At 36.4% G+C, this 26,453-nt stretch overlaps 1 protein-coding gene across 2 annotated transcripts in view; it reads left to right on the top strand.

Annotated features, from left to right (window-relative positions):
* stau2 (staufen double-stranded RNA binding protein 2) overlaps positions 1-26,453 on the top strand; it is a 149,538-nt gene that overhangs the window by 73,123 nt on the left and 49,962 nt on the right. For both annotated transcript variants that reach the window (XM_051882788.1, XM_051882789.1), the window contains exons 12-13: positions 6,741-7,045; positions 25,732-25,845. In XM_051882788.1, the coding sequence (XP_051738748.1) occupies positions 6,741-7,045; positions 25,732-25,845 (419 nt within the window). The remainder of the gene's footprint in view (positions 1-6,740; positions 7,046-25,731; positions 25,846-26,453) is intronic.

The raw sequence follows: 26,453 nt of genomic DNA, 5'->3' as shown, positions 1-26,453 counted from the left end.
GTATGGTAATGTTATTTTTAGTCCTGTATCGCTCTTCCCTCCTCGTCATCTCACTAACACGCCAGTGGGCGGGGCTAACGTTTCAATGATGAAGTAGGCGTTGATTTCTTCTGTGGAGGTGGCATTTCATAGGCACATTCCAGGATGAGTCATTCAATGGGACTTTTATTGGACTAACAAGGAAGTTTTCAGTTCTGAAACAGGATATTCTTATAGTACGATGACCTCTTATATATCAAAAGCTCAAAGAAAAGTTGATTTCTCAATTCATGACCCCTTTAAACTTAAGAATTGTAAGGTTAAATTAAGAAAGAAAATCTCCTCTTGTCTTGCAGTATATTGTTAAAAATCTCCCCTTGACTTTCATCATTTGCATACTAAATTGCAATTAAATTAATATTCCAGGTTCAATCAGTTCAAACTCAATCAGCAGCTTCTTTTTTCTAATTTGTAAATATTAAAAAAATACTAATTATGATTTAAACAGCTTTACAGCCCAGATAATTCACTTGTTTTAACATGAGGTATCGTGTAAGGTCTTTTGTGAAATTTCGAGCTTCGCATTTTTGCTTTTGAATTCCCCCCAAAATTGGCCCCATTTACTTCCATTGTAAGCGCCTCACCATAACCTCAATTTTTGCTTTTTGTAAAGAAAATAAAGGGACAGGTTGATTTTGTTTAATTTTTTTTTATTTGTGCTAATTAGCATTATGCCACAAATATTGATTGTGCTTCTTGTTTTGAACCCGGAATATTCCTTTAAGCTTCTACTTTTGTTGACTTCTGTTACAGTACTGAATTGGTCTTTACAGATTACACAAGTTCTGCATCTAAAGCTGCATGTATGCCAAAAAAATGTGCATTATCCATCTCTTTCTTCATCTCTCTTTTTATCTTTTGGCCTTTGCTCTGTTTTGGAGAGGATCCATTCTCCAGCTTGACTTTGTCACACTGATGTTGTTAGACTCCATCTATCTCCTAATTGACTTCACAGACTTTCTCAACCGTAGAGTCTTTAATGTCAGAATAATGCTTGTTAATTTACGGTTCCTGAGATCTGCCAGTGAGAGAATCAACGTCTCTAAGGGGTGTAAACTCAATTCAGAGCAGATGTACGTGTCAGTGACCTGCGAACTAAGTTTTTCCTTTCCACCCTTGTGAACACAGAACCAGGTTCTCTAAAGCAGATTTATGGCACCTCGTCCATCGCTGCTAAATGTGCAAATTTATCTGCATTTTGATTATGCAAGAGCAATGATTTTGATCCTTAGCTCTGCATTCTTGGGTGTTTCTTCAACTATGCACAGTTTTAGCCCTGTGGACTCTCTGAAAACAGTCTTCACACTCTCACTAGTTGTCCAACAGTATATATACATGTATCACAGGAGAGTTCTGTCAATTCAATTTTTTTTTTTTTTTTTTTTTTTTTTTTTTCCTGATCATTTTCATTCCAGAGTCATTTCCACCACATCAAATTATGGGTTAATGGCATTCTGTTTTGGAAATGATGGTGGTGGAAATGACATTTTAAACTTTTTTTTTTTAAATAAGATGGCCAGCTCATTTCTTAGCTAGCATTTTAAATAATAATATTAATAATAGTTTCACACTTTTTGCATCATTTGACATTGTTACAGCTTGAAAATGATGCGCAAAAATAAAAATGTTTGCCTTGATTTTTCATTCTTTTCTTCATATTTCGTCTCAAGCTCTTTACTAATATACTGTTGTCTCTTTGATAAACGAGTACACTGTTTGACAACTGTATTAGAATCAAACTTGTTGGTTTTCATGATAATGATGTAATTGTGTAAAAATGTATCATAATTTTCACACAATATCTATTAATATGGTTTATTTTACTCTGTTTATATTATCACTTTTTTTTTTTTTTTTTTGCAATGGTTATTTTTATGATGGATTTTCGTATTATTTAAATTGATAGGTTCTGGCTCAAGGCTAAAAGTTTCCAAGGCTGAATTAATTTGTCGCTTTCACTTAAAAAAAAAAAAAAAAAGTGAAAATGTGTTTAAAAAAAAATCAACCTGTAAAATTTAAAGGGATAGTTCACTGTTTTTGTTTATTCAATGAATGTCAGTGGGGTCCAAACCAACAGTGGTAATTAGACATTTAAAAAAAAAAAAAAAAAAAAAGAAAGAAAGAAAAAAAAAAATCACACCGGTTTGGGATGACATGAGGGTGAATTTGTGACAGATTTTTAATTTTTCCTTTAACTAACCCTTTAAAAGTGCCTCTAGAACCCTAATACCTTAAATGTCTTCAATGTAACAAATGAGCTAAATGCCCAGGATTGGATCTCTCTATTATGTGTGTAATGGTACAAAATAAGGGAGAATATGAAACAAAAAGGAAATTTCGTCAAAATTGCACATTGAGTCATGCTGCCACAGCCATATGTAAGTTAAATCAGTTGTTGCTTGTTCTGGGTTGTCAGAAATTGTGCAGACCAGCCGGCTGCTTTTTGAGACTTCGTTCAGGACAGAAAACACAAACAGGAAGCAAAATCTGTGCACAGATGAGAACATTTGAAAAGAAAATCACACAGGTTTGGGATGACATGAGAGTGAATTTGTGACAGATTTTTAAGTTTTCCTTTATCCCTTTAAAAGTGCCTCTAGAACCCTAATACCTTATTGTTTAAATGTCTTTAATGTAACAAATGAGCTAAATGCCCACGATTGGATCTCTCTATTATGTGTGTAATGGTACAAAACAAGGGAGAAATTTCGTCAAAATTGCAGATTGAGCCATGCTGCCACAGCCATATGGTCTTAGGGCTTGTGTAACATGGTGTATTTAAAACAACAAGACGGTGTGTCAGGCATTATTAATCAATTTCCTGCACTGGTATCCTGCACTTAAAGGTTTGAGCTTTAATCCCTTGATGCATTCTTCTGAATGTACAAATCCACAGAGATACATAGCAAATGTGTTATAATTTGTGTGTGGCATAATGAACGGATGAAGGAAATGAGGCAGGAGGGATGGATTAAGGGATGTATGGGAGGTCTCAGTGTTGCACTGTGTCCCAGAAAGGCAACACATCTTCTTAATTGAGATTTTTTTTTTTTTTTTTTTTTTTTTTATTCCTATACAGTCATTCACAGCTATGAGAAGCCCAAAAAATATGAGAACTCCTTTCTAGATAAGCATTTCAGCAGCTTTTTGTCTGCAAAGTGGTCATAATTTATTTCCTGGTGTATGTTTTTGGTTGCTGGAGAGTATGTGTGAGAAAGAGTCTGTTTGTGTGTATAAAGGGAAAAAAAGTAGAGCAGGATTCCATGAAAACTGAATGTATGAGTAAGACAGCACTATGCTTGTGTGTGTGTGTGTGAATATGTCAGTGTGTTAGTGTTTAGTGTCTTGGAGCATTGCTTCATTGTGTTGATTTACAGTTGGGCCTTGTGTGTTATCTGTTTTAAATCACAGCTTGGGCCATGAGCTGGCCAATCTCCAGCCCACCATTCTCAAATTCAGCCCATTATACTGGGTGGAACCTGTTGGAACGGGGAAAGAGAGAGAGAATGAAAAAAAGAAAGAAAAATGATGGTGCCGATGGGGTGGTGGTATTGTTTTTTTCTTAGCGTTTATGTGCTTTTTGTCGCAATACCCAATTGATGTCATTCTGGCTCACACCTCTCGTTTTATACCGTTTTAAGTATGCATTTTTATGCATTTTTCATATTGTTGTGTGACATTTTAAGTATTCAATGTCGGTTGCCTCTTTGTCAGTCAGCCTTGTTGAAATGGCCGACGGGAACTCCAAACTGCTGGTTTTCATTTACATTCTCACTCCATGAATTGAAGGGCTGCGTCAACGGCACACTGCAGCGCTTAGAGGAACTGCCTATTTACATTTCTCACAATTTTCTGGGATAATATTTACCAGTTTTATGGTCCGAACACTAAGTTAAATCAGTTGTTGCTTGTTCTGGGTTGTCAGAAATTGTGCAGACCAGCCGGCTGCTTTTTGAGACTTCGTTCAGGACAGAAAACGCAAACAGGAAGCAAAATCTGTGCACAGATGAGAACATTTGCTGCAGCTGCTCTGTTCCTCTCCTCTTTTTTTTTTCTTTTCACTCTGTACCGGCTTCTGTAAAGACCCCAAAATTAGAGTTTTGTGGCTTTTAGTCCAAGCTTTGAGGTTATTTATATGCTGTAGTGTACTTGTAAAGATGACAAAACTTTCTTTTAACAGATGGACATGTTTAAAATTGTTACTTTTAGTACAGCTTACCTCAACAGGCCTTATGATTTCAGATATCCTTCATGTCTAAGACACAAATATGTTGTTAATGAAACGAAAACAAACAATAAATATAATATAATATAATATAATATAATATAATATACAACCCGAATTCTAAAAATGTTGGGATGTTTTTTAAATTTGAATAAAATGAAAACGAAAAGACTTTCAAATCACATGAGCCAATATTTTATTAACAATAGAACATGGATAACATAACAAATGTTTAAATTGAGAATTTTTTGCACAAAATGAGCTCATTTCAAATTTGATGCCTGCTACAGGTCTCAAAATAGTTGGGACGGGGGCATGTTTACCATGGTGTAGTATCTCCTCTTCTTTTCAAAACAGTTTGAAGACGTCTGGGCATCGAGGTTATGAGTTTCTGGAGTTTTGTTGTTGAAATTTGGTCCCATTCTTGCCTGATATAGGTTTCCAGCTGCTGAAGAGTTTGTGGTCGTCTTTCGTTTAATGATGCGCCAAATGTTCTCTATAGGTGAAAGATCTGGACTGCAGGCAGGCCAATTCAGCACCCGGACTCTTCTACGACAAAGCCATGCTGTTGTAATAGCTGCAGTATGTGGTTTTGCATTGCCCTGCTGAAATACACAAGGCCTTCCCTGAAATAGACGTTGTCTGTAGGGGAGCATATGTTGCTCTAAAACCTTTATATTCTTTCCAGCATTCATAGTGCCTTCCAAAACATGCAAGCTGCCCATACCGTATGCACTTATGCACCCCCATTCCATCAGAGATGCTGGCTTTTGAACTGAACGCTGATAACATGCTGGAAGGTCTCCCTCCTCTTTAGCCTGGAGGACACGGCATCCATGATTTCCAACAAGAATGTCAAATTTGAACTCGTCTAACCATAGAACACTTTTCCACTTTGAAACAGTCCATTTTTAAATGAGCCTTGGCCCACAGGACACGACGGCGCTTCTGGACCATATTCACATATGGCTTACTTTTGGCATGATAGAGCTTTAGTTGGCATCTGCAGATGGCACGGTGAATTGTGTTTACCAACCATTTAGTAATATAATATAATATAATATAATATAATATAATTATTTAAAGGGGTCATGAACTGCATTTTTCTCTCCCTGCTTTTAGCCTTCTGATTTGAATTCTCTGTTTTAAGGTTGCGTGTCTGCTGTGAGACTTTAGTGTAAACGCCCACTGCTGTAATTGGCTGACATGTTTGCATATGAAAATAGCTAAGTATTACATGTGGAACTCTCGAAAACTTTTAGCACGTTTTTACTATTACAGTTCTCAAGGTTTACTAATCATGAAAAGTGTTGGTTATAGATATTGAGATCTATGGCATTATATTTAGATTGTGGCATGAAAAGTTGCAGTGATGAACATGTAGCTGATCACAGATATGTTGAGTGCATGAAAGCAGTGATCTCGTCATTGTAACTCGATTTCTGCACCCTAACGAATGCTTTCATAATAACTAACAGTGCAAACACACTGTAAATAAGATATTTGTTGAATATAACAGGAGTTTTGTCGAGAGTCCAGAACTGAGTCATTGATAAACTCGCACTGTTTGATTGACAGCTCCAGTTATTGTAAAGGGAGCGTTCTTTGATCGCTTTCTATATATAATCAGTTTAAATAACAGATTATTTTCATCCTACTAAGAGAAACAATGTGAAGTTGACCGCTTAGTCACTGGTTTTACTTACTGACGATAAACAATTCTGAGACAAAGAACATCTGACTGTGCATGAATCACTATATATCAGAACTGGCAATTTTGGATAGACCTGTACACATAATCAGTACATATCAAACGATCTGTAACATAGAAATAGTGACACAGTAAAAACTTTTTTACTCACGCAAGTGTGTTATGTGAGTAAAAAAATGTTCAAAGGATTCAATATAGAGGCACAGCATCATTTTTTTAATTTCAGGCTCTCTGAAAATCCAGTGCAGCTACGGTGTTTTTCCACAACCTGGCACTGCACAACATTTTGCACTCTTCAAAAGTATGTTTATTGCTTAATTGCTCAATCCAGTGTTAGCATCAAGTCTGTTATTTACTTACTACTTGTTATGCGCAAATCGGTGGGCGGGACTACAGTGGTAACGATGTAGAAGTAGGCATTGATCTTCTTCTGCAGAGGTGTTTTTTTTTTTTTTTTCAGTAAAGGCTGTTTTTGGACTAACAAGAAAGTTTTCAGTTCTGAAACTTAGAGGATATTCTTGTAGTATGATGACCTGTTATATGTCAAAAGCTGCTGTTTAATATTTTTGTGGAAACCAGGATACATTTTTTTCTGGATTCTTTAATGATTGTAAAGATCAAAAGAACGGTGTTTGTTCAAAAAGTCTTTACTGTCAATTTAATATATCCTTGCTGAATAAAAGTATTAATTTCTTTAAAAAATGTATTATTGACCCCATATGCATGCACACAACTAACTGTGTGTCTTATTCCATCTCTATATAGCACAAAAAGGAATTCTTCACCTCTCCCCGGATGTGTATCAAGAAATGGAAGCAAGCAGGAATAAGGGAGTCCCTGGTGCCCCTGGAAACTATCTGACACCCAAAGACATTGGCCAAGGTTCAGCAGGGCCATTCTACACCCCATCGGTGGGAAACACCGCAGCCATTGCAAGAGAGCTGCTGCTGAGCGGGACGTCACCCACCGCCGAGGCCCTGATCCTGAAGGGGAAAGCACCTGCTTTGGCCTGTGGCTCCATCCAGCCTTCCCAGCAGCTGGAGTATTTAGCCCATATTCAAGGCTTCCAGGTATGGAATAAATGAGGTGATTTTTCAGATTTGTTTATCTCTCTCGCTTTCCACTGCTAGCTCTACCCAGAGAATCATACTTCAAATTTCATAACATCTCTTGTGGAGCCTAAACTTGATCTGCTTGGCTTGCTCTGTTCATCCATCTGGATGAAACTGCGGAAATGTGGAAGTGCTTGCTTCTGTCATTGATGTTCCTACAGGCCAGGGAAGTCATTTCTCACAGTTACATTTGCCTTTTCCTGTCTGTATACTGTTGCAAGCAAGGGATAACAACCTGTCCTTAGCTGATTCATCTTCCACAACTCTGTTTGTCCTAGGGCTGCACAATTATGACACATTATAATTGTTGATTTTTTTTTTTTGATTTTTTTTTTATAAATATCATGGTTATTAATTTATATTAATTGAGTTTACATTAAAATGCTTATTTTGTGTGGAGCAGCTGCATATTATATTCTATATGTAAGCTACACAGGGCCCAAAAATAAGGATGGCCAGCACTATATCTTATTTTTATTATTTTTTTTTTTTGATCATGTACATATATATATATATATATATATATCCTTTGCAAACTTTGTTATATGCATTACTGTTCAAAAGTTTGCGGTCAGTGCAGTTCTTTGATAATTTTGAAAGAAATCACCAAGGCTGCATTTATTTGATCAAAATACGGTAAAAACAGTAATATTGTGAAATATTATTACAATTCATAAATTGTTTTCTACTTAAATATATTTTAAAATGTAATTTATTCCTGTGATGGGAAAGCGAAATTGTCAGCAACCATTACAGTGTCACATGATCCACCATAAGAAACTTGCTTAAGAAACATGTTTTAATATTATCAGTGTTAAAAACAGTTGTGCTGCTTAGTATTTTTTGTGAAAACCATATGAAAATCACATGCGTGTTAGATAGGGATGGGTGGAACAATACTGATGCGGTGTTGAAAGTATCGATACTCACATAGGACTGCATTTCCTAAAAGTATCATAAGAAACCATTACCATCTTTGCAGTCAGCTTAGGCTCATGATGCTTTTTGGAAAGGCAGCCCAGAACAATTCTTATCAGAGAACAGAAAAACAAATGAATCCATTAGTTTGAGTTATTTCACAATAAACAAATTGGAATTGTACATAGTTTGTGCATTTAAAATTACAAACCGGATTCCAAAAAAGTTGGGACACTGTACAAATTGTGAATAAAAAAGGAATGCAATAATTTACAAATCTCATAAACTTATATTTTATTCACAATAGAATATAGATAACATATCAAATGTTGAAAGTGAGACATTTTAAAATGTCATGCCAAATATTGGCTCATTTTGGATTTCATGAGAGCTACACATTCCAAAAAAGTTGGGACAGGTAGCAATAAGAGGCCGGAAAAGTTAAATGTACATATAAGGAACAGCTGGAGGACCAATTTGCAACTTATTAGGTCAATTGGCAACATGATTGGGTATAAAAAGAGCCTCTCAGAGTGGCAGTGTCTCTCAGAAGTCAAGATGGGCAGAGGATCACCAAAATAGTGGAGCAATATCAGAAAGGAGTTTCTCAGAGAAAAATTGCAAAGAGTTTGAAGTTATCATCATCTACAGTGCATAATATCATCCAAAGATTCAGAGAATCTGGAACAATCTCTGTGCGTAAGGGTCAAGGCCGGAAAACCATACTGGATGCCCGTGATCTTCGGGCCCTTAGACGGCACTGCATCACATACAGGAATGCTACTGTAATGGAAAAAAGAAGCCATATCTAGACATGATCCAGAAGCGCAGGCGTTTTCTCTGGGCCAAGGCTCATTTAAAATGGACTGTGGCAAAGTGGAAAACTGTTTTGTGGTCAGACGAATCAAAATTTGAAGTTCTTTTTGGAAAACTGGGACGCCATGTCATCCGGACTAAAGAGGACAAGGACAACCCAAGTTGTTATCAGCACTCAGTTCAGAAGCCTGCATCTCTGATGGTATGGGGCTACATGAGTGCGTGTGGCACGGGCAGCTTACACATCTGGAAAGGCACCATCAATGCTGAAAGGTATATCCAAGTTCTAGAACAACATATGCTCCCATCCAGACGTCGTCTCTTTCAGGGAAGACCTTGCATTTTCCAACATGACAATGACAGACCACATACTGCATCAATTACAACATCATGGCTGCGTAGAAGAAGGATCCGGGTACTGAAATGGCCAGCCTGCAGTCCAGATCTTTCACCCATAGAAAACATTTGGCGCATCATAAAGAGGAAGATGCGACAAAGAAGACCTAAGACAGTTGAGCAACTAGAAGCCTGTATTAGACAAGAATGGGACAACATTCCTATTCCTAAACTTGAGCAACTTGTCTCCTCAGTCCCCAGACGTTTGCAGACTGTTATAAAAAGAAGAGGGGATGCCACACAGTGGTAAACATGGCCTTGTCCCAACTTTTTTGAGATGTGTTGATGCCATGAAATTTAAAATCAACTTATTTTTCCCTTAAAATTATACATTTTCTCAGTTTAAACATTTGATATGTCATCTATGTTGTATTCTGAATAAAATATTGAAATTTGAAACTTCCACATCATTGCTTTATATAAACAAATAAAGTTTATAAAAAAAAAACTTTATATAAACAAATGATCGCCTTCAAGTGGGTCCGCCAAAACCGCACTTCCGTATTCTTCAAAAAGCTTACGCTTTATGTCCTGCACCTTCCCTATTCTACTTACGGAAAAAACGGAACTGGCGCCACGTTTGTTCCGTAAGTTGAATAGGGAAGGTGTAGGACATACAGTGTAAGCTTTTTGAAGAATACGGAAGTGCGGTTTTGGCGGAACCACTCGAAGACGATCATTTGTTTATATAAAGCATATACATTTAATTTTTTTTTAGAAAATGACCGATCGTTTCGCTAGATAAGACCCTTATTCCTCATCTGGTATTGTTTAAAGCCCTTTGAAGCTGCACTGAAACTGTAATTTGTACCTTCAACCGTTTGGGGCCAATTGAAGTCCACTATATGGAGAAAAATCCTCTAATGTTTTCCTTAAAAACCTTCATTTCTCTTCGACTGAAGAAAGAAGGACATGGACATCTTAGATGAAATGGGGGTGAGTAAATTATCAGGAAATTTTAATTTAAAAGTGGACTAATCCTTTAAGGTGACGTAGTTAAATGTTGCTACATGTACTTACTAAAGTAATTACAGTAAATTGAACATAATTACAAGTAACTAACCCTAAACCAAACCCCTTATAGTTGTAAGATTGTTTTAAGTTCACTTAAATTAAAAGTTTTTTTTAAAGCCTATTGAATGTTAAAAATTATGTCTTTCAGTTATACTGTTATGTTGAATGGCTATAATTAATGGCTAAAATTGAGAAAAAAAAAATCCATTTAATACAGACGTCAGTATAGCTGTAAAAAAGAAACAAATTCACACAGTAAAATATGGTTTTCCATTGAAATACTAATATACCGTAGAAACATTGCATTCTGGGTAATTTTATTTGTCATTTTCGAGACGGTAACCTATAGGCTACTTTCTCAAAAATGGCAAATATTACCCAGAATGCATTGTTTTTACAGTATATTACTTCTGTATATTACAATGCATTCTGGGTAACATTATCTGTCGTTATTTGACGACAAAAAATACTCAGAATGCATTGTTTTTAGGGTATATTACTGTTTCAGTGGAAAACTGTATTTTACTGTGTAAAATAGTTTCGTTTTTTTACAGCTATTTTTAGAGTGAGCCGTATTTGTATCAGTGATACTGACTTTCATTTATAGTGCTTAGTAAAAAGATGCCATTAAACATCCATTTTTGTTGTTTCTACATTAATTTGGTGATTAAATGTGAAATTATTACAATATAAAAATATTATATTAATATGTGATTAATCGTGATTAATTACAGAAATGTATGATTAATTACTTAATAAAATAAAATAAAATATACTTTTTATTGGTTCTCTTATAGCATAAAACAGAACTGGTATTTAGAATCTGGCAATAACAGAATAATGTTGAAACATGTAAATAAAAACAGAAGTAGATCTAAATGGAATGCTGTAATCAGCACTTTTTAATATTTGTAATCTCGATTATCCAATTAATTGTACCATTCTTGGTCCCCCATGTGTATGTCCTCAATCTCTTCCACAGTTTAAAGTAAACCATGACTGACTGTAAAGCGGCCTCCAGTACCTCACCCTGAGCCGCCCCACTTAATTTAGCAGCAGGTGCTTTTCATATTGGACAGTAAAAACATTTTATCTTAACCTGCTGAGGTTGCCTTTGAAAAAGCCTTTGTTTTTGCTCAGAGCTTTCCTGTAGTCTGAAACCCGATGAAGAAGAGTGAGGCAGCCAAACGTAAACACAGGGGAAAAACAGCAGGTTTCACTTAAAGGGCCAGCTGCGAGGGATGAGCCGACCTGCCTGTGTGAATCACTCCACGTTTAAACCCCTTTCCCCCTCGAATACCCAGATAAGAATCCCAACCGCCTTATTCCTCCATTCCTTGGTGTCTTCTATCAGGAGGGATTTGGGTGTGTAAAGGAGGAAAGCAGGAAATATGCGTTTCATTGAGACGATACACTGAGCGATGTGGGTTGGTAATGAAAACCTGAACGTACCAAAATAAAACCGCCGAGCTGCATCTTTAGCGCTGAAAGGCGGATTCCAAACTTTTATATGTTTGTTGGCAGATGTTCTTGTGCAAAATAGTGTGTGCTTATTGGCAAACACCTAACTGTTTCTAATCAGAACTGCAGACATGCTATCCACAGTGCCAAAGGACATGTTTAAATCAGACCAGGTCCGTCCGCTCAGTGATTCAATTTGGTCTTGACGGAGCTGTTATGAAAGCCCCTATGAGGCCCTTTTTGTTGGCATTGGAGCAACAGAAACACCTGCAACAGTTTGGAAAAGCCACAACGAGAACCGATGTTCAATCAGTTTCCTAAAGCAGTTGTGCTAGACAGATGTGGTACTCATTGACGTGCGGTTATTCGTGCGTCTGTTTCCTCTAAAGCCAGATTCTGATCTCGAAACTCTTAACGGAGAAGTTAATTGACAAATACGGCCGTACCTTGTAAAAATAAGAACCTAGCACAGGCTGTCTTTGGCGTTCTTGGAATTAACTTTCAGTTGAGATTGGTTCATTCAGGTCTTTCGCTCTTGTTAGGCCCCAACTAGACACATGGGGCCTCCAAGAGTAAAGAGATTTGATTGATGGAATTTAGCCAGAGGTTGAAAATTAGATGGGGGCATCAGCATAGTGGCTTTTTGGAAGCAATGCTGGTGCGGAGAGGGTTGGAGAAAATAGTTTGTTTGCTGTTAATTTCCCTGTTGTCTCAGGCCACATGTGATGGAAGTAGGGCAGAAATAATGGAGTTGTTTGAGTAATGCACAACATATGCTCTTTCTTTTTCATTCTCTTTATCTCTGTTGTACAAGTGAAATGTTGTTATTGTCCTGCAGATGAGCTTCACATCTGAGTTTGTGCCCACGCTCTAGCTAATCTTCTCAGAGGGATCTAACGTAGTCTGTTGTTTTCAACCTTACGGAGATGTTCAGACTGCTCACGCTCATTTGAAAATGGTCCTAAATGCCATCAGATTAGACCTAAAACAATAGCTGAATCCTGTTTGGTGCTACATAAAACCTGGTCTCGCATAGCCAGACTTTTAGCATAAAGTGTTGTCAAGCTTATTTTCTACTAATTATTTATTGGCATAAAGTCTGGTCCAGGTTATTCTGGACTAGAATCACTCATTTAGACAGGAAGAGGCCATTTAACCAACATGTAAAGGGCTCATTACTTTTAACCCAGTAAAAATAGTTGTAGCCAAACTCCCAGATGTTGCATAAAACATGCCAGTCATGGCTTGTGTGAGGAACTACCACTTTTGTGAACTGGATCAATTGATTCATTGAAAAGATCCAACTCAAACAAACTATTCATTAAAGGGATAGTTCACCCAAAAATAATAACCCTCATTTCTTTCCAAACCCACAAAGCCCCGAACACAACAAGCCGACGCTGACGTACTAGTGGCGACGAAAGCAGACTGCGGGGTTGGCTCACATCGGCAGCGTCTGGGTCCAAAGTTGCCCTGACACACCACACCGACGCTCAACACCCGATGGCCAAGTAGCACATCCGTTCTGCACCTGTGTAAGAAGAAATGCCTTTCCATACCAGCGGGTGGCAGTGGCTGAACAGCCAATCAGAATGATCAGATGGCCCGACTGACCATGTTGAATGTCGAATCGGCTAAAAAAACGCCGACGAGGACCAACTTCAGCCGACGGTGCGGCACACACTGAGAAAACTTAGTCGGCCAACGAACAAAAACCGACCTTCGGCTTGGTGTGTTCCGGGCTTAAGACTTTCTGTCCCTCCATTGACAGCTATGCAACTACAACTTTGATGCTCAACTTTAAAGTTCATAAAGAGATTGGAAACCTAATCCTTATGAATTGGGTGGTTTAGTCCAAACTTTCTGAAGAGACACGATCGCTTTATACGCTGAACATATTTAATTTAGGCTTTTATTCACATATAAACATTCATCAATGCACACATCAGTTGTGGTAAACGGAAGATCAAGCATGTTTGCTTGACGTGCAAGAACCAATGAAGTTCATTCTTGTGTGTTACGCAGCACGTTTGAGCTTTCGCAAGAACAAGAGGTTTGTTCTCGCGCGTCAAGCAGGATCAGTTGAGCTTCTCTTTATGTTCACTGATCAATGTTTATATGTGAATAAAAGCCTAATTTTAATCTGTTCATCATATAAAGTGATTGTGTCACTTCAGAAAATTTGGACTAAACTGCTCAATTCATATGGATTAGTTTTACGATCTCTTTATGAACTTTTTGAAGCCTCAAAGTGGTAGTTGCTGTCAATGGAAGGACAGAAATCACTCAGATTTCATTAAAAACTTCATTTGTGTTCTGAAGATGAATGAAAGTCTTAAAGGTTTGGAACATGAGGGTGAGTAAATGATGACAGAAGTTTCATTTGTGGATGAATTATCCCTTTAATTCGACAAATTATTTATTCGAAAGGATATATACTTAATTTAGAACTTAATTTAGGCAACAGGGTTGCTGTTACCCATTTTGATTTCTGGATCATTGAGATCCAGATCAGTCCGATTTGAGAACAAATCATTCTTAACACTTTTGTGAACTGGATCAATTAATTGAAAACATCCAACTCAAAAGAATGATTCGTTCACATCCATTTGAAGCTTGAAAACATCAGTCACCTTTCATTGTAGCTGCATGGAAAAGAGCGACCAGCAGAGTTGTCAGAATTTCTCCTTTTGTGTTTCATAAGAAAGAAAGCCATATGTGTTTGTAATATGAGGGTGAGTAAAGTATGACAGAATTTTTGGGTGAACTGATGCTTTTATAGAGTGCACAGCTAAATCTGCATTAAAATACAAAAAAATGTTTGTTTTTCTGTATCAAGTCCTCTTGACTGATCTGACATCCTTCAGATTATTTAGTAATCTTCAGTGGTTTTGTTAAACTCTTGAGTCTCTTTTGGTCAACTGGGTGACTTATTTGGTGCAAGTAGCATCAGCTTTAGATGGACCCAGAGATGGATCTTTCCCCAAATCTCCCTTTGGTCGAGCAACCGGAGACCTGCCAGCTAACGCTCATTCTCCAGGCTGGGGACACAGAGATTCGGAGAGGACGAAAGCGAGAGGAGAGGTGGAGCAGTGAAGCCAATCTCTGTGGGAACGCTGCTCTTCGCCGCATGTCAGGTGCACATCATAAAGGGCCTTTTGTGCTGAGCCTGTGAGCTGCAAAGCAGTCTGGGAAAGCGGACTGCAGTAGGTAGAGCTCATTTTAGTGATGAGTCCAAACGCCTTTTCATTTTATGAAACCCATTCATCTTATTACTCCATATAAGGATGAGTGAAACATACTGTAGTACTATAGTCCTGCACTCTACAGTATAGCTTGGCACTTTCCATGAATACAGTATATTTTGGTGTCCTATTAAAGATGTTTGATAAACTATCTAACAACAAAATTAACCCAGCATCAAAAGTGTTTTTAGATGTTATGACCTTCTTGAAGTAAATAATCGGGGGGGTTTTTTGTTGTTGTTGTTGTTGTTTGTTTTTAACAAATATTGCTGTGTTGACTTCATTACCAAAAGTGTAAATTTTTTTTATGTACATTTTTCAGTAACTACAAACCAACATTTGTTCCCCAACTAAATGAGAGGAAACTTAATCTTAGCCACATTTACACCCATGTTTCCCTTTTTTATTTTATTTTATTTTATTTATTTTATTTTATAATTTTTTATTTATTATTTTATTTTTGTATTTTGTTTTATTATTTTTATTTTTATTATTACATTTTATTTTATTCTATTGTATTCTATTTTATTTCATTTTACTTTAATTTATTTATTTTGTTTTTTGTTTTTATATATATTTTTTATTTTTTTTATTTTAAATTTTATTTATTACTTTTTAATCTATTGCATTGCATTCTATTTTTATTATTTTATTTATTTTTTTAATTTTTTAATTTTTTTATTTCTATTTTATTTGAAAAAACCTATTTAAACTTTTTAAAAAGTATTGTTTTATTGTTTTAAATCAAACAAATCAGGATTTCCTACTGTCCCACTTTTTAAGAACAGGGTTGCATTATTTAAGTGTCATTTTCTGTTTCTAGTTCTACTTTTTATGAGGTGTATAAAATGAATAGAAAATAACACATCATTTAGTTGACAATCAAAATTTTTTAAAAGTTAAGCATCTCTTTTCACAGATCATTTGCTCAAATGAAGCAAAAAACACTTTTTTGTACTTTAAAACAAAAATGAAAACGTTTCAGACGTACAGTCATACTTATAGAATCTCACCTTATCAATCTTTTTTTGTCCTTGCCCATTTCAGCTTTCCCTTTCCCTTTATTTAATCTCACTCTTACTGTTCACTCCCACCCCCGAGTCCCTCTGCTCACTGCCCGTCTGTTTCTCTTTCTGTTTGTCTGTTTCTCACATGGTTTCTAACCTTGGCTAGAAATACCAACATACCTAGATTCAGATCACAGCCTCTCATTTATTTCTTCAAATAGCACCCATTGATGTTTTCTGACCTTCTAGTAAATCACGGTTTCGTTTTGAGATGAATGGAGACGAGCTGATAGAAGAATGCGTCCTTAGATTTCTCATCCTGCCAGCTCTGGGCACACATGCCCACACATCTCTGTGAGGTGCTGGCGGCTTTGATCATGGGCGTCAGCATTCAGCATCTATATGCCAACTGCCGTGTAGTTATACCATTAATCACTTCATAAATCGCTTCATATACAGGTGATGGAAGCGTCTGTGATGCATCTGTTTGATCCTTTATATCAGTGGGACCTACTTCAATGATAACCTTGCTTCCAACTGGAAGTCTGCATGGGGATTATGTTGAAGCCCTAGTGACTTGACCAGACTTAGTAATATTAAAATAATAATAATAAAAGTAGAATAATAATAGTCCAGTCATTTTTATTATCAACATATATCAGTTATCTGCCATAACATGGTGACGTTAACAGACAGAATTTTATTATCGGTGCATCCCTAAAACATTTTCATTAATTACACAGCTAAGCCCAAACATGAAAACTGGCCTTCAAGCCAATATTATGACCGACAATTCATAAGTTTAAATCACGCTTTAATTTCCGTGCTGACCACCTGCAGCATCTTTATAACCTGTAACCCACCATCCTGCCCTTAATGGCAAAGCACTGACTGATGATATGAAAGTGATTTAATTTGATGCGAGAACATCTGGAGTTGTATAACTCAGCAGTAGCTTCAGGTTCATAATTTAAATTATAGAAGTGGATTGATGTGGGCTTTTGAAGGTGACTCGCTCCATTTATGGCGAATGATATGCTTCACAAGATGTTTTTGGCACTGGTATGCCTCCAGTTTGACCCAATAATCGGTGAATAATTGTTTTTTGGATGACTTATGAGGCGATTAAAGATATATTTATGTTATAACTGTAAAATCCGGAATGTATCAAATTTGTTGATGTGCAGTGTCTGCGTCAGTGGTAAAAGGAGCCATATTTGGTTAGGAAAAGTGAAGCTTTATCTAACCAACTTCAGACATTATACACTGTAAAAATGATTTTTCAAAGTTAATAAAACAAAGATTATTAGACTACATTTTTCAAGAAAACACTATATTAGTCTTTCTACTTCAGAATGTTTTATTACACCACTAAATTTTTGCTGGTAATTATTTTCAGTAAAATTAAGTTTAACTTCTGTTAATGCTTTAGTTATCTTGAACTAACAGTAGACAATTTTTTACAGCATTTATTAATTTAGGTTTCTGCCTTAATATGACTATTTTGTTTAATTGTTTATTCATGTCTGTTCATATCTAATGTTAATTTATTGTGTTTACTTCCTGCAACGTTAATATATATAGAAATGAATATTATCCTAAATGAATAAATGTTAAAAAAGTATTGTACATTGTTAGTTCATAATACCTAATGTACATATGTGACCCTGGACCACAAAACCAGTCATAAGGGTCAATTTTTTTTAAAATTTGAGATTTATAGATCATCTGAAAGCTGAAAACAACCTGAATTCCAGAAATGTTGGGACGTTTTTAAAAATTTGAATAAAATGAAAACTAAAAGACTTTCAAATCACATGAGCTAATATATTATTCACAATAGAACATGGATAACATAACAAATGTTTAAACTGAGAAATTTTACAATTTTATGCACAAAATGAGCTCATTTAAAATTTGATGCCTGCTACAGGTCTCAAAATAGTTGGGACAGGGGCATGTTTACCATGGTATAGCATCTCCTCTTCTTTTCAAAACAGTGTGAAGATGTCTGGGCATCGAGGTAATGAGTTTCTGGAGTTTTGGTGTTGAAATTTGGTCCCATTCTTGCCTGATATAGGTTTCCAGCAGTCTTTGAAGTATTTCTCTCTATAGGTGAAAGATCTGGACTGCAGGCAGGCCAATTCAGCACTCTTCTACGATGAAGCCATGCTGTTGTAATAGCTGCATTATGTGGTTTTGCATTGTCCTTCTGAAATACACCAGGCCTTCCCTGAAATAGACGTCGTCTGGAGGGGAGCATATGTTGCTCTAAAACCTTTATATACCTTTCAGCATTTATAGTGCCTTCCAAAACATGCAAGATGCCCATACCGTATGCACTTATGCACCCCCATACCATCAGAGATGATGGCTTTTGAACTGAACGCTGATAACACGCTGGAAGGTCTCCCTCCTCTTTAACCTGTGATTTCCAACAAGAATGTCAAATTTGAACTCGTCTGACCATAGAACACTTTTCCACTTTGAAACAGTCCATTTTAAATGAGCCTTGGCCCACAGGACACGACGACGCTTCTGGACCATGTTCACATATGGCTTCCTTTTTGCAAAGCTTTATTTGGCATCTGCAGATGGCACGGCGGATTGTGTTTACCGACAGTGGTTTCTGGAAGAATTCCTGGTTTGTTGCCCCCATGCCAACTTTTTTAAGACCTGTAGCAGGCATCACATTTGAAATGAGCTCATTTAGTGGATAAAAGTGTAAAATTTCTCTGTTTAAACATTTGTTATCTATGTTCATTTTATTCAAATGTAAAAAACGTCCCAAAATTTCCGGAATTCGGGTTGTAAATAAGCTTTCCATTGATGTATGGTTATGGTGTTAGGATAGGACAATATTTAGCCGAGGTACAACTATTTAAAAATCTGGAATCTGGGGGTGCAAAAAAATCTAAATATTGAGAAAATCGCTTTTAAAGTTGTCCAAATGAAGTCCTTAGCAATGCATATCCACTCACAAAAATATTTTTTATATATATATTTATGGTAGGAAATTTACAAAATATCTTCATGGAACATGATCTTTACTTAATATCCTAATGATTTTTGGCATTAAAGAAAAATAGATAATTTTGACCCATAGAATGTATTGTTGGCTATTGCCACAAATATACCCGTCAATGTATGACTGGTTTTGTGGTCCAGGGTCACATATTTGCTAAATGTTTTTGCCTAGTTAATTATTTTTAGACTTTTCCCTCCTTTTCCGTTTTGAAATGTTCACCCCAGTTGTCCAAGAGAGCATTAAATGCACATCCTGAAGCTAGACGTATCATAAACAGAGACATGTTATGACTTGAACTGCTGGTTTAGTGTATGTGTAACTGCAATATGATGTTATCAGATGTACTCATGTGTTAAATCCGCCAGCAATATCGTCCTGATAAAGATCACTGGTCCATGTGCTTAAGTCAAAGGCAAGACGTTGCTCCATTTTGTTTTAATTTTCTTCTTCCTCGCTATGTAGCAAATCCCACTTTAATGAAAATAAAAACTATCGGATGATGTATGTTTTGAACATCTGCACCAAAAGATCCGCCTCGTGACGTGGTTTATTCTTTTTTGTTTTTCTTACCCCCCATACTCTGCTCTGTTGTCTATGTGAAAAGCACTTCAAATAGCACTGGCAGCGTCCTACGCTTGGCTTGGCTCCTTTTCCACTGCACATCTTTGTCTTATACACAGTCGACATCAAACGCATCTCCTGTCCAAGCATCAAAGTGCGGGAAGGTTTGTTTCTGTCCCTCTTGCCCTTTCCCTGTTCCTGGAGCTGGTGTTTATGCTGGGATTTTCATTAGCAAACACGTGCTAGACGTGCTAATCCCTTAAGGTCTTATTTTTGCCTCGTTCTGATGGGGCCCAGCTGTATCGCTGTGGCGTATTTGTGCGAGGAGCGATCTTTGAAAACAAAGTTTGTCAGGGAGATGAATCTTGGGGCTGACAGGAAGCTGGCACTGATCTTGATGTCTTGAGCTTGATGGTGGCCCGCAGTTATTTGCGCAAAGTGACGATACTCCACCACAATTAAGTGCATTTGGAAAAGTTTTAAATCAACCCCAGCACTGCTAACGGATACACAGTCAGCGTATGTTTGTGCTATACCTCAAACATATTAGATTAAGTTGAAATAAATTTCATTTGGTCCATGTGTTGTGCTTCATAATGATGATATAAAATATATAAATAAATACACTATATTGCCAAAAGTTTTGGGACGCCTGCCTTTACGTGCACATGAACTTTAATGACATCCCATTCTTAATCCGTAGGGTTTAATATGGAGTTGGCCCACCCTTTGCAGCTATAACAGCTTCAACTCTTATGGGAAAGCTTTCCACAAGGTTTAGGAGTGGGAATTTTTGACCATTCTTCTAGAAGCGCATTTGTGAGGTCAGGCAGTGATGTTGGCGAGAAGGCCTGGCTCACAGTCTCCGCTCTAATTCATCCCAAAAGTGTTCTATCGGGTTGAGGTCAGGACTCTGTGCAGGCCAGTAAAGTTCCTCCACACCAAACTCACTCATCCATGTCTTTATGGACCTTGCTTTGTGCACTGGTGCTCAGTCGTGTTGGAACAGGAAGGGGCCATCCAAAGTTGGGAGCATGAAATTGTCCAAAATGTCTTGGTATGCTGAAGCACTAAGAGTTCCTTTCACTGGAACTAAGGGGCCAAGCCCAACCCCTGAAAAACAACCCCACACCATAATCCCCCCTCCACCAAACTTTACACTTGGCACAATGCAGTCAGGCAAGTACCGTTCTCCTGGCAACTGCCAAACCCAGACTCGTCCATCGGATTGCCAGACAGAGAAGCGTGATTCGTCACTCCAGAGAACATGTCTCCACTGCTCTAGAGTCCAGTGGCGGCATGCTTTACACCACTGCATCTGATGCTTTGCATTGATTTTATACACCTGTGGCCATGGAAGTGATTGGAACACCTGAATTCAATGATTTGGAGGGGTGTCCCAATACTTTTGGCAATGTAGTGTATATTTAAAAATATCTATATTAGGGTTGTTCTCTGAAATGTTTAATGTAATGCAATAGGATAGAATATAAGATAATGTAATTATTGTGTAAATCATCAAATAGACATTACAAAAAGTAGGTTCAACAAGAAATATTTGATTTGATTCAACATAGAATTTATTACACATACTCTTTTGGACCATGAGGTTGAGTAAATGATGACTAAATGAACTATAAGTGTAATGTTTATATACTTGAAGCGACGCTGCACAGACCAGTCGGTGTATGACATAAAAGTACTGTGAGAGCGATAAGAGAGCAGGCTGCTCCATATGCTTTTGAATCGCTCTCGCACCACTTTGATGTCATGCATCGATCGGTCTGTGCAGCGCCGCTTCAAGTCCAACAAGCCTAATGATTCATCCGATTCATTCAAAACGCGGATTCAGAAATGAAATGCCACTGTGTGTTGCTCGCAAATGAACAGTTCTGCTTTGTCTGTATATTACCTTTGGCAAAATTGAGAAAAAGAGACAATAATGTGTCTAAAATAACACAATTTTAACTTATTTATTGAACTGTTGTATAAAATCAGTATCACATTTGCACTCATGCTATTCTGGACAGAAAAACAGCACTCGAATGATATCGCACTTATTGCTCGTGTGATATATCATATTATGTATGAGACAAAAACTCAAACTGGGGCATTTTTTGCTCCATATCTTATATTATATTTATATATTTATATCTCATATATTTTACGGACATTCTAACTATAGTCTTCATCACGCAGTGAGTTGTTGCCCTACTTCATATTCGTCATCAATCAACTGTATGAAACGTCAGATGACCTACGTAAGTCTGAGGCGGGGCAAGTGCGTTAAATGCGTTAATAATTTTAACGTGTTATTTTTCACCGTAATTAATTAATCTAATTAACACGTTAAATCGACAGCCCTACTTATAAAGTCAGAATTGCGAGTTATATTTATATTTTTTTTCTTAGAATTGTGTTTTTATCTTGCAATTCTGATTTTATAACACGTAATTGCGAGTTATAAAGTCAGAATTGTGAGTTATGAAGTCAATTGTGAGATGTAAACTCGCAATTCTGAGAAAAAAAGTCAGGCTTTTTTCCTCAGAATTGGACTTTATAACTCACCATTACAAGTTTATATCTCACATTTCTGAGAAAAGAAGTCATAATTCACAATTGTGAGTTTATAACGCACAGTTGTTAGTTTATATCTCGCAATTCTAAAAAAAAAGAAGTCAGAATTGTGAGAGAAAGTCACAATTACTTTTTTTTTTTTGTGGTGGAAACCATATTTACGTCCATAGTTACTATATTGTATTATATTAATATGGTTATATTTAGGATTTTTTTAATATATATATATATATATATATATATATAATGTGTGTGTGTGTGTGTATATATATATATGTATATATATGTGTGTATATATATGTATATGTGTGTATATATGTATATATATATATATATATATATATATATATATATATATATGTATATGTATGTGTGTATATATATATATATATATATATATATATATATGTATATGTATGTGTGTATATATATATATATATATATATATATATATATATACAGGTGCTGGTCATATAATTAGAATATCGTGAAAAAGTTCATTTTTTTATTGTAAATTATTTTAAAAAATGAAACTTTCATATATTCTAGATTCCCTACATGTAAAGTAAAACATTTCAAAAGTTTTTTTTTTTTTAATTTGTTGATTAGAGCGTACAGCTCATGAAAGTCCAAAATCTAGTATCTCAAAATATTAGAATATTTACATTTGAGTTTCATTAAATGACCATCCCTACAGTATAAATTCCGGGTATCTTTTGTTCTTTGAAACCACACTAATGGGGAAGACTGCTGACTTGGCAATGGTCCAGGAGACAATCATTGACACCCTCCACAAAGAGAGTAAGTTACAGAAGGTCATTACTGAATGGGGTGGCTGTTTACAGAGTGTATATCAAAGCATATTAAATGCAAAGTTGACTGGAAGGAAGAAATTGGGTAGGCAAAGGTGCACAAGCAACAGGGATGACCACAAGCTTGAGAATACTGTCAAGTAAAGCCAATTCAAACACTTGGGAGAGCTTCACAATGAGTAGAATGAAGCCGGAGTCAGCGCATCAAGAGTCACCACACTCAGACATCTTCAGGAAAAGGACTACCAAGCCACTTCTGAACCAGAGACAATGTCAGAAGCATCTTACCTGGGCTAAAGAGAAAAAGAACTGGACAGTGAACAGTGGTCGAAAGTCCTCTTTTCAGATAAAAGTAAATGTTGCATTTCATGTTGAAATCATGGTCCCAGAGTCTGAAGGAAGACTGGAGAGGCACAGAATCCAAGCTGCTTGAAGTTTAGTGTGAAGTTTCTGAAGTCAATAATGATTTGGGGGGGCCGTGACGTCTGCTGGTGTTGGTCCATTGTGTTTTATCAAGTGCAAAGTCAATGCAGCCATCTTCCAGGAGATTTTGGAGCACTTTATGCTTCCATCTGCTGACAAGCTTTATGGAGATGCTGATTTCCTTTTCCAGCAGGACTTTAGCACCTGCCCACAGTGCAAAAACCACTTCCAAGTGGTTTGCTGAGCATGATATTACTGTGCTTTATTGGCCAGCCAATATGCCTGACCTGAATCTATGGGATATTTTCAAGAGAAAGATGAGAAACAGTCGATCCAACAATATACAGATGATCTGAAGGCTCAATAGTGCCTCAGCAGTGCCACAGGCTGATCACTTCCATGCCACATTTCACTGATGCTGTAATTTGTGCTAGGAGCAAGTCATTTGCTGTAATATGTCCTGCCGATCAAGTATTGAGTGCACAAATGAACATACTTTAAAGAACTTGAACTTTTCTGTTTTGCAAATCCATTTTTTGATTGATCTTAGGAAATATTCTAAAATTGCGAAATACTGGATTTTGGACTTTCATGAGCTGTACGCTCTAATCATCAAAATTGAAAAAAAAAACTTTTGAAATGTTTTACTTTACATGTAGGGAATCTAGAATATATGAAAGTTTCATTTTTAAAAATAATTTATAATAAAAAAATTAACTTTTTGATGATATTCTAATTATATGACCAGCACCTGTATATATATGTGTGTGTGTGTGTGTATATGTATATATATATATATATATATATATATATATATATATATATATATATATATATATATATATATATATGTATATATATGTATATATATGTGTGTGTATGTATATATATATATATATATATATATATATATATGTATATGTGTGTGTGTGTGTGTGTGTTTTAATTGATTCAAAATTTTAGTACAATGTTACCAAGCATGTGATTAATTAATCAACATTATTTGAAAAATGAATTAAATTTTTCCTTTCTTTCTTTTTTTTTTTTTTAAATTACTTTACTTAAATTGTTTTAAAATGACAGCCCTAGTAAGATGTTGATGTAGAACACAACAGAAATATTCACCAACTCAGTGGAGCCAATTGGTTCTTCTCTTCACCAGACACAAGATGTTTGTATATGTCAGAGTTCCTGCGAACTCTGCTGTGAACGGCAATCACGCATTGTGCTTCTTGCAAACCGTGTTGTTAACATTGTCTTTAAAACACACTTCACAGCGGAATGCCCCGTGGATCTGGCCCATCAAACCACTTGAAGACTGAACATAAACACACATGCATGGAGATTCCTTCAGTCTGCAATTGTAGTCATTGATCTGTTTTTCTTCTCTTTAGGATTCAGTTTTATGCATTGACCTGTTATTCAGTATTATAAAATGGGCGCTTTTTAAATTTATGGCTACATGACAGCAACTCTCCCCTACTTCTATTTTCTCTGTTTTCTGTTAAAAATCCACTAGCCTGATTATATTTTGTGCTTTGCAGCTGTAAACTCTGTTTGTTTGTGTCTGTATCTGTGCATCAGAGGAGCTTCTTTCTGGTAGAGTCCAGGCCCTGTTTTTTTTTTTTTTTTTCTACAAGTGTATAAACATTATTCCAAGACCAATTTCCAATTTCTCGTTCTAAGGAGCTCTCCGGAAGCAGTCAGTCACACATTGTATCCAGTCGTCTAGACAGCCATGTGCAGTTTTCCCATAGAGCGACTGACACTTTTCCCAAATCTGTACAATCAGACATATAGATCCATACCCACTGAATTTCTCAGCACATATAAGAGTGCTTTTAAGAAATAGCTCACCCAAAAACAAAATTTGAGGCATTATGTATTCCATTCTAAAAGTAATAAAATGAAAAAGCTATTTCTTTTTTAATTCAGTGTGTTTTGCAAGTAAAAAAGTCTTTAAAATGCCCTGGATATGTATATAGGTCAGGCATAACATGATCAAAGTAGCCCAGTATAGTGTCCAAAATCCTTACACACACACACACACACAATCCTTTGGGTGTTGCTGAGTGGAGTTTGACATGCAGAGGTGTTCTCAGAAACCCCAAATGGGGCCAGAGCTCGGCTCTAAATCACTATATCGCTTGCCATCAGTGCACTTGAGAAAGCATAGATTGTGAACCATTCACAAGGATGAAGATTAAAATCTAAAACCACTGCGGTTATTTAGTAAAACTGAGCACAAACTACCAGCCAAGACTGAGGATCCAGTTCATACTTTTCCCACAAAAAGTTTTCCAAGGTCAGAACCGCAGTGCAGTACATGCTGTAAATTGCATCATGTAATATTTAATACTCCCTTCCTTCCTCTTGTCTCATGCAGGTGCAATACTCGGATCGGCAAACTGACAAAGAGTTCATGACCTACCTGACCCTCTCACCTGTGCAGATGACTTTCCACGGCATTGGGAGCTCCATTCCAGCGAGCCATGACCAGGTAATAGAATCCATCCATTTATCCATCTATCGATCTGTCGATCGTTCTATTGTTCTGTCTATAGTTCTGTCGCTCTTTTTGTTGTTTGTTCTGTCATTCTCTCTATCTATCATTCAATCTATCATTCTATCTATTGTTCTATTGGTCGTTCCATCGCTCGTTCTATCATTCTTTCTCTTGTTCTATCTATCATTTGTTCTGTCATTCTGTCTATCTTTTGTTCAATCTGTAGTTCAATCTATCATTCTATTTTTCGTTCTATCATTCGTTCTCTTGTTCTATCATTTGTTCTGTCGTTCTGTCTGTCTTTTGTTCAATCTGTAGTTCAATCTATCATTCTATCGTTCTATTTTTCTGTCATTCTGTTGTTTGTTCTATCGCTCGTTCTATCATTCGTTCTTGTTCTATCATTTATTCTGTCATTCTGGTAATCTATAGGTCTATCTTTCATTCTATTCTGTCTATCTCTCTATCTATCATTCTGTCTAACGTTCTAAAGTCGCTAGTTTTATTGTTTGTTCTGTTGTTTTTGTCTGTCTTCCAATCTATCATTCTATCGTTCTATTTTTTCTATCATTCTATTGTTCGTTCTATCGCTCATTCTATCA

Source organism: Ctenopharyngodon idella, chromosome 23, assembly GCF_019924925.1.
Source record: "Ctenopharyngodon idella isolate HZGC_01 chromosome 23, HZGC01, whole genome shotgun sequence".
Taxonomy (NCBI): Eukaryota; Metazoa; Chordata; class Actinopteri; order Cypriniformes; family Xenocyprididae; genus Ctenopharyngodon; species Ctenopharyngodon idella.
The sequence above is the reverse complement of the archived record's forward strand: the minus strand, read 5'-3'. Positions and strand labels throughout refer to the sequence as shown.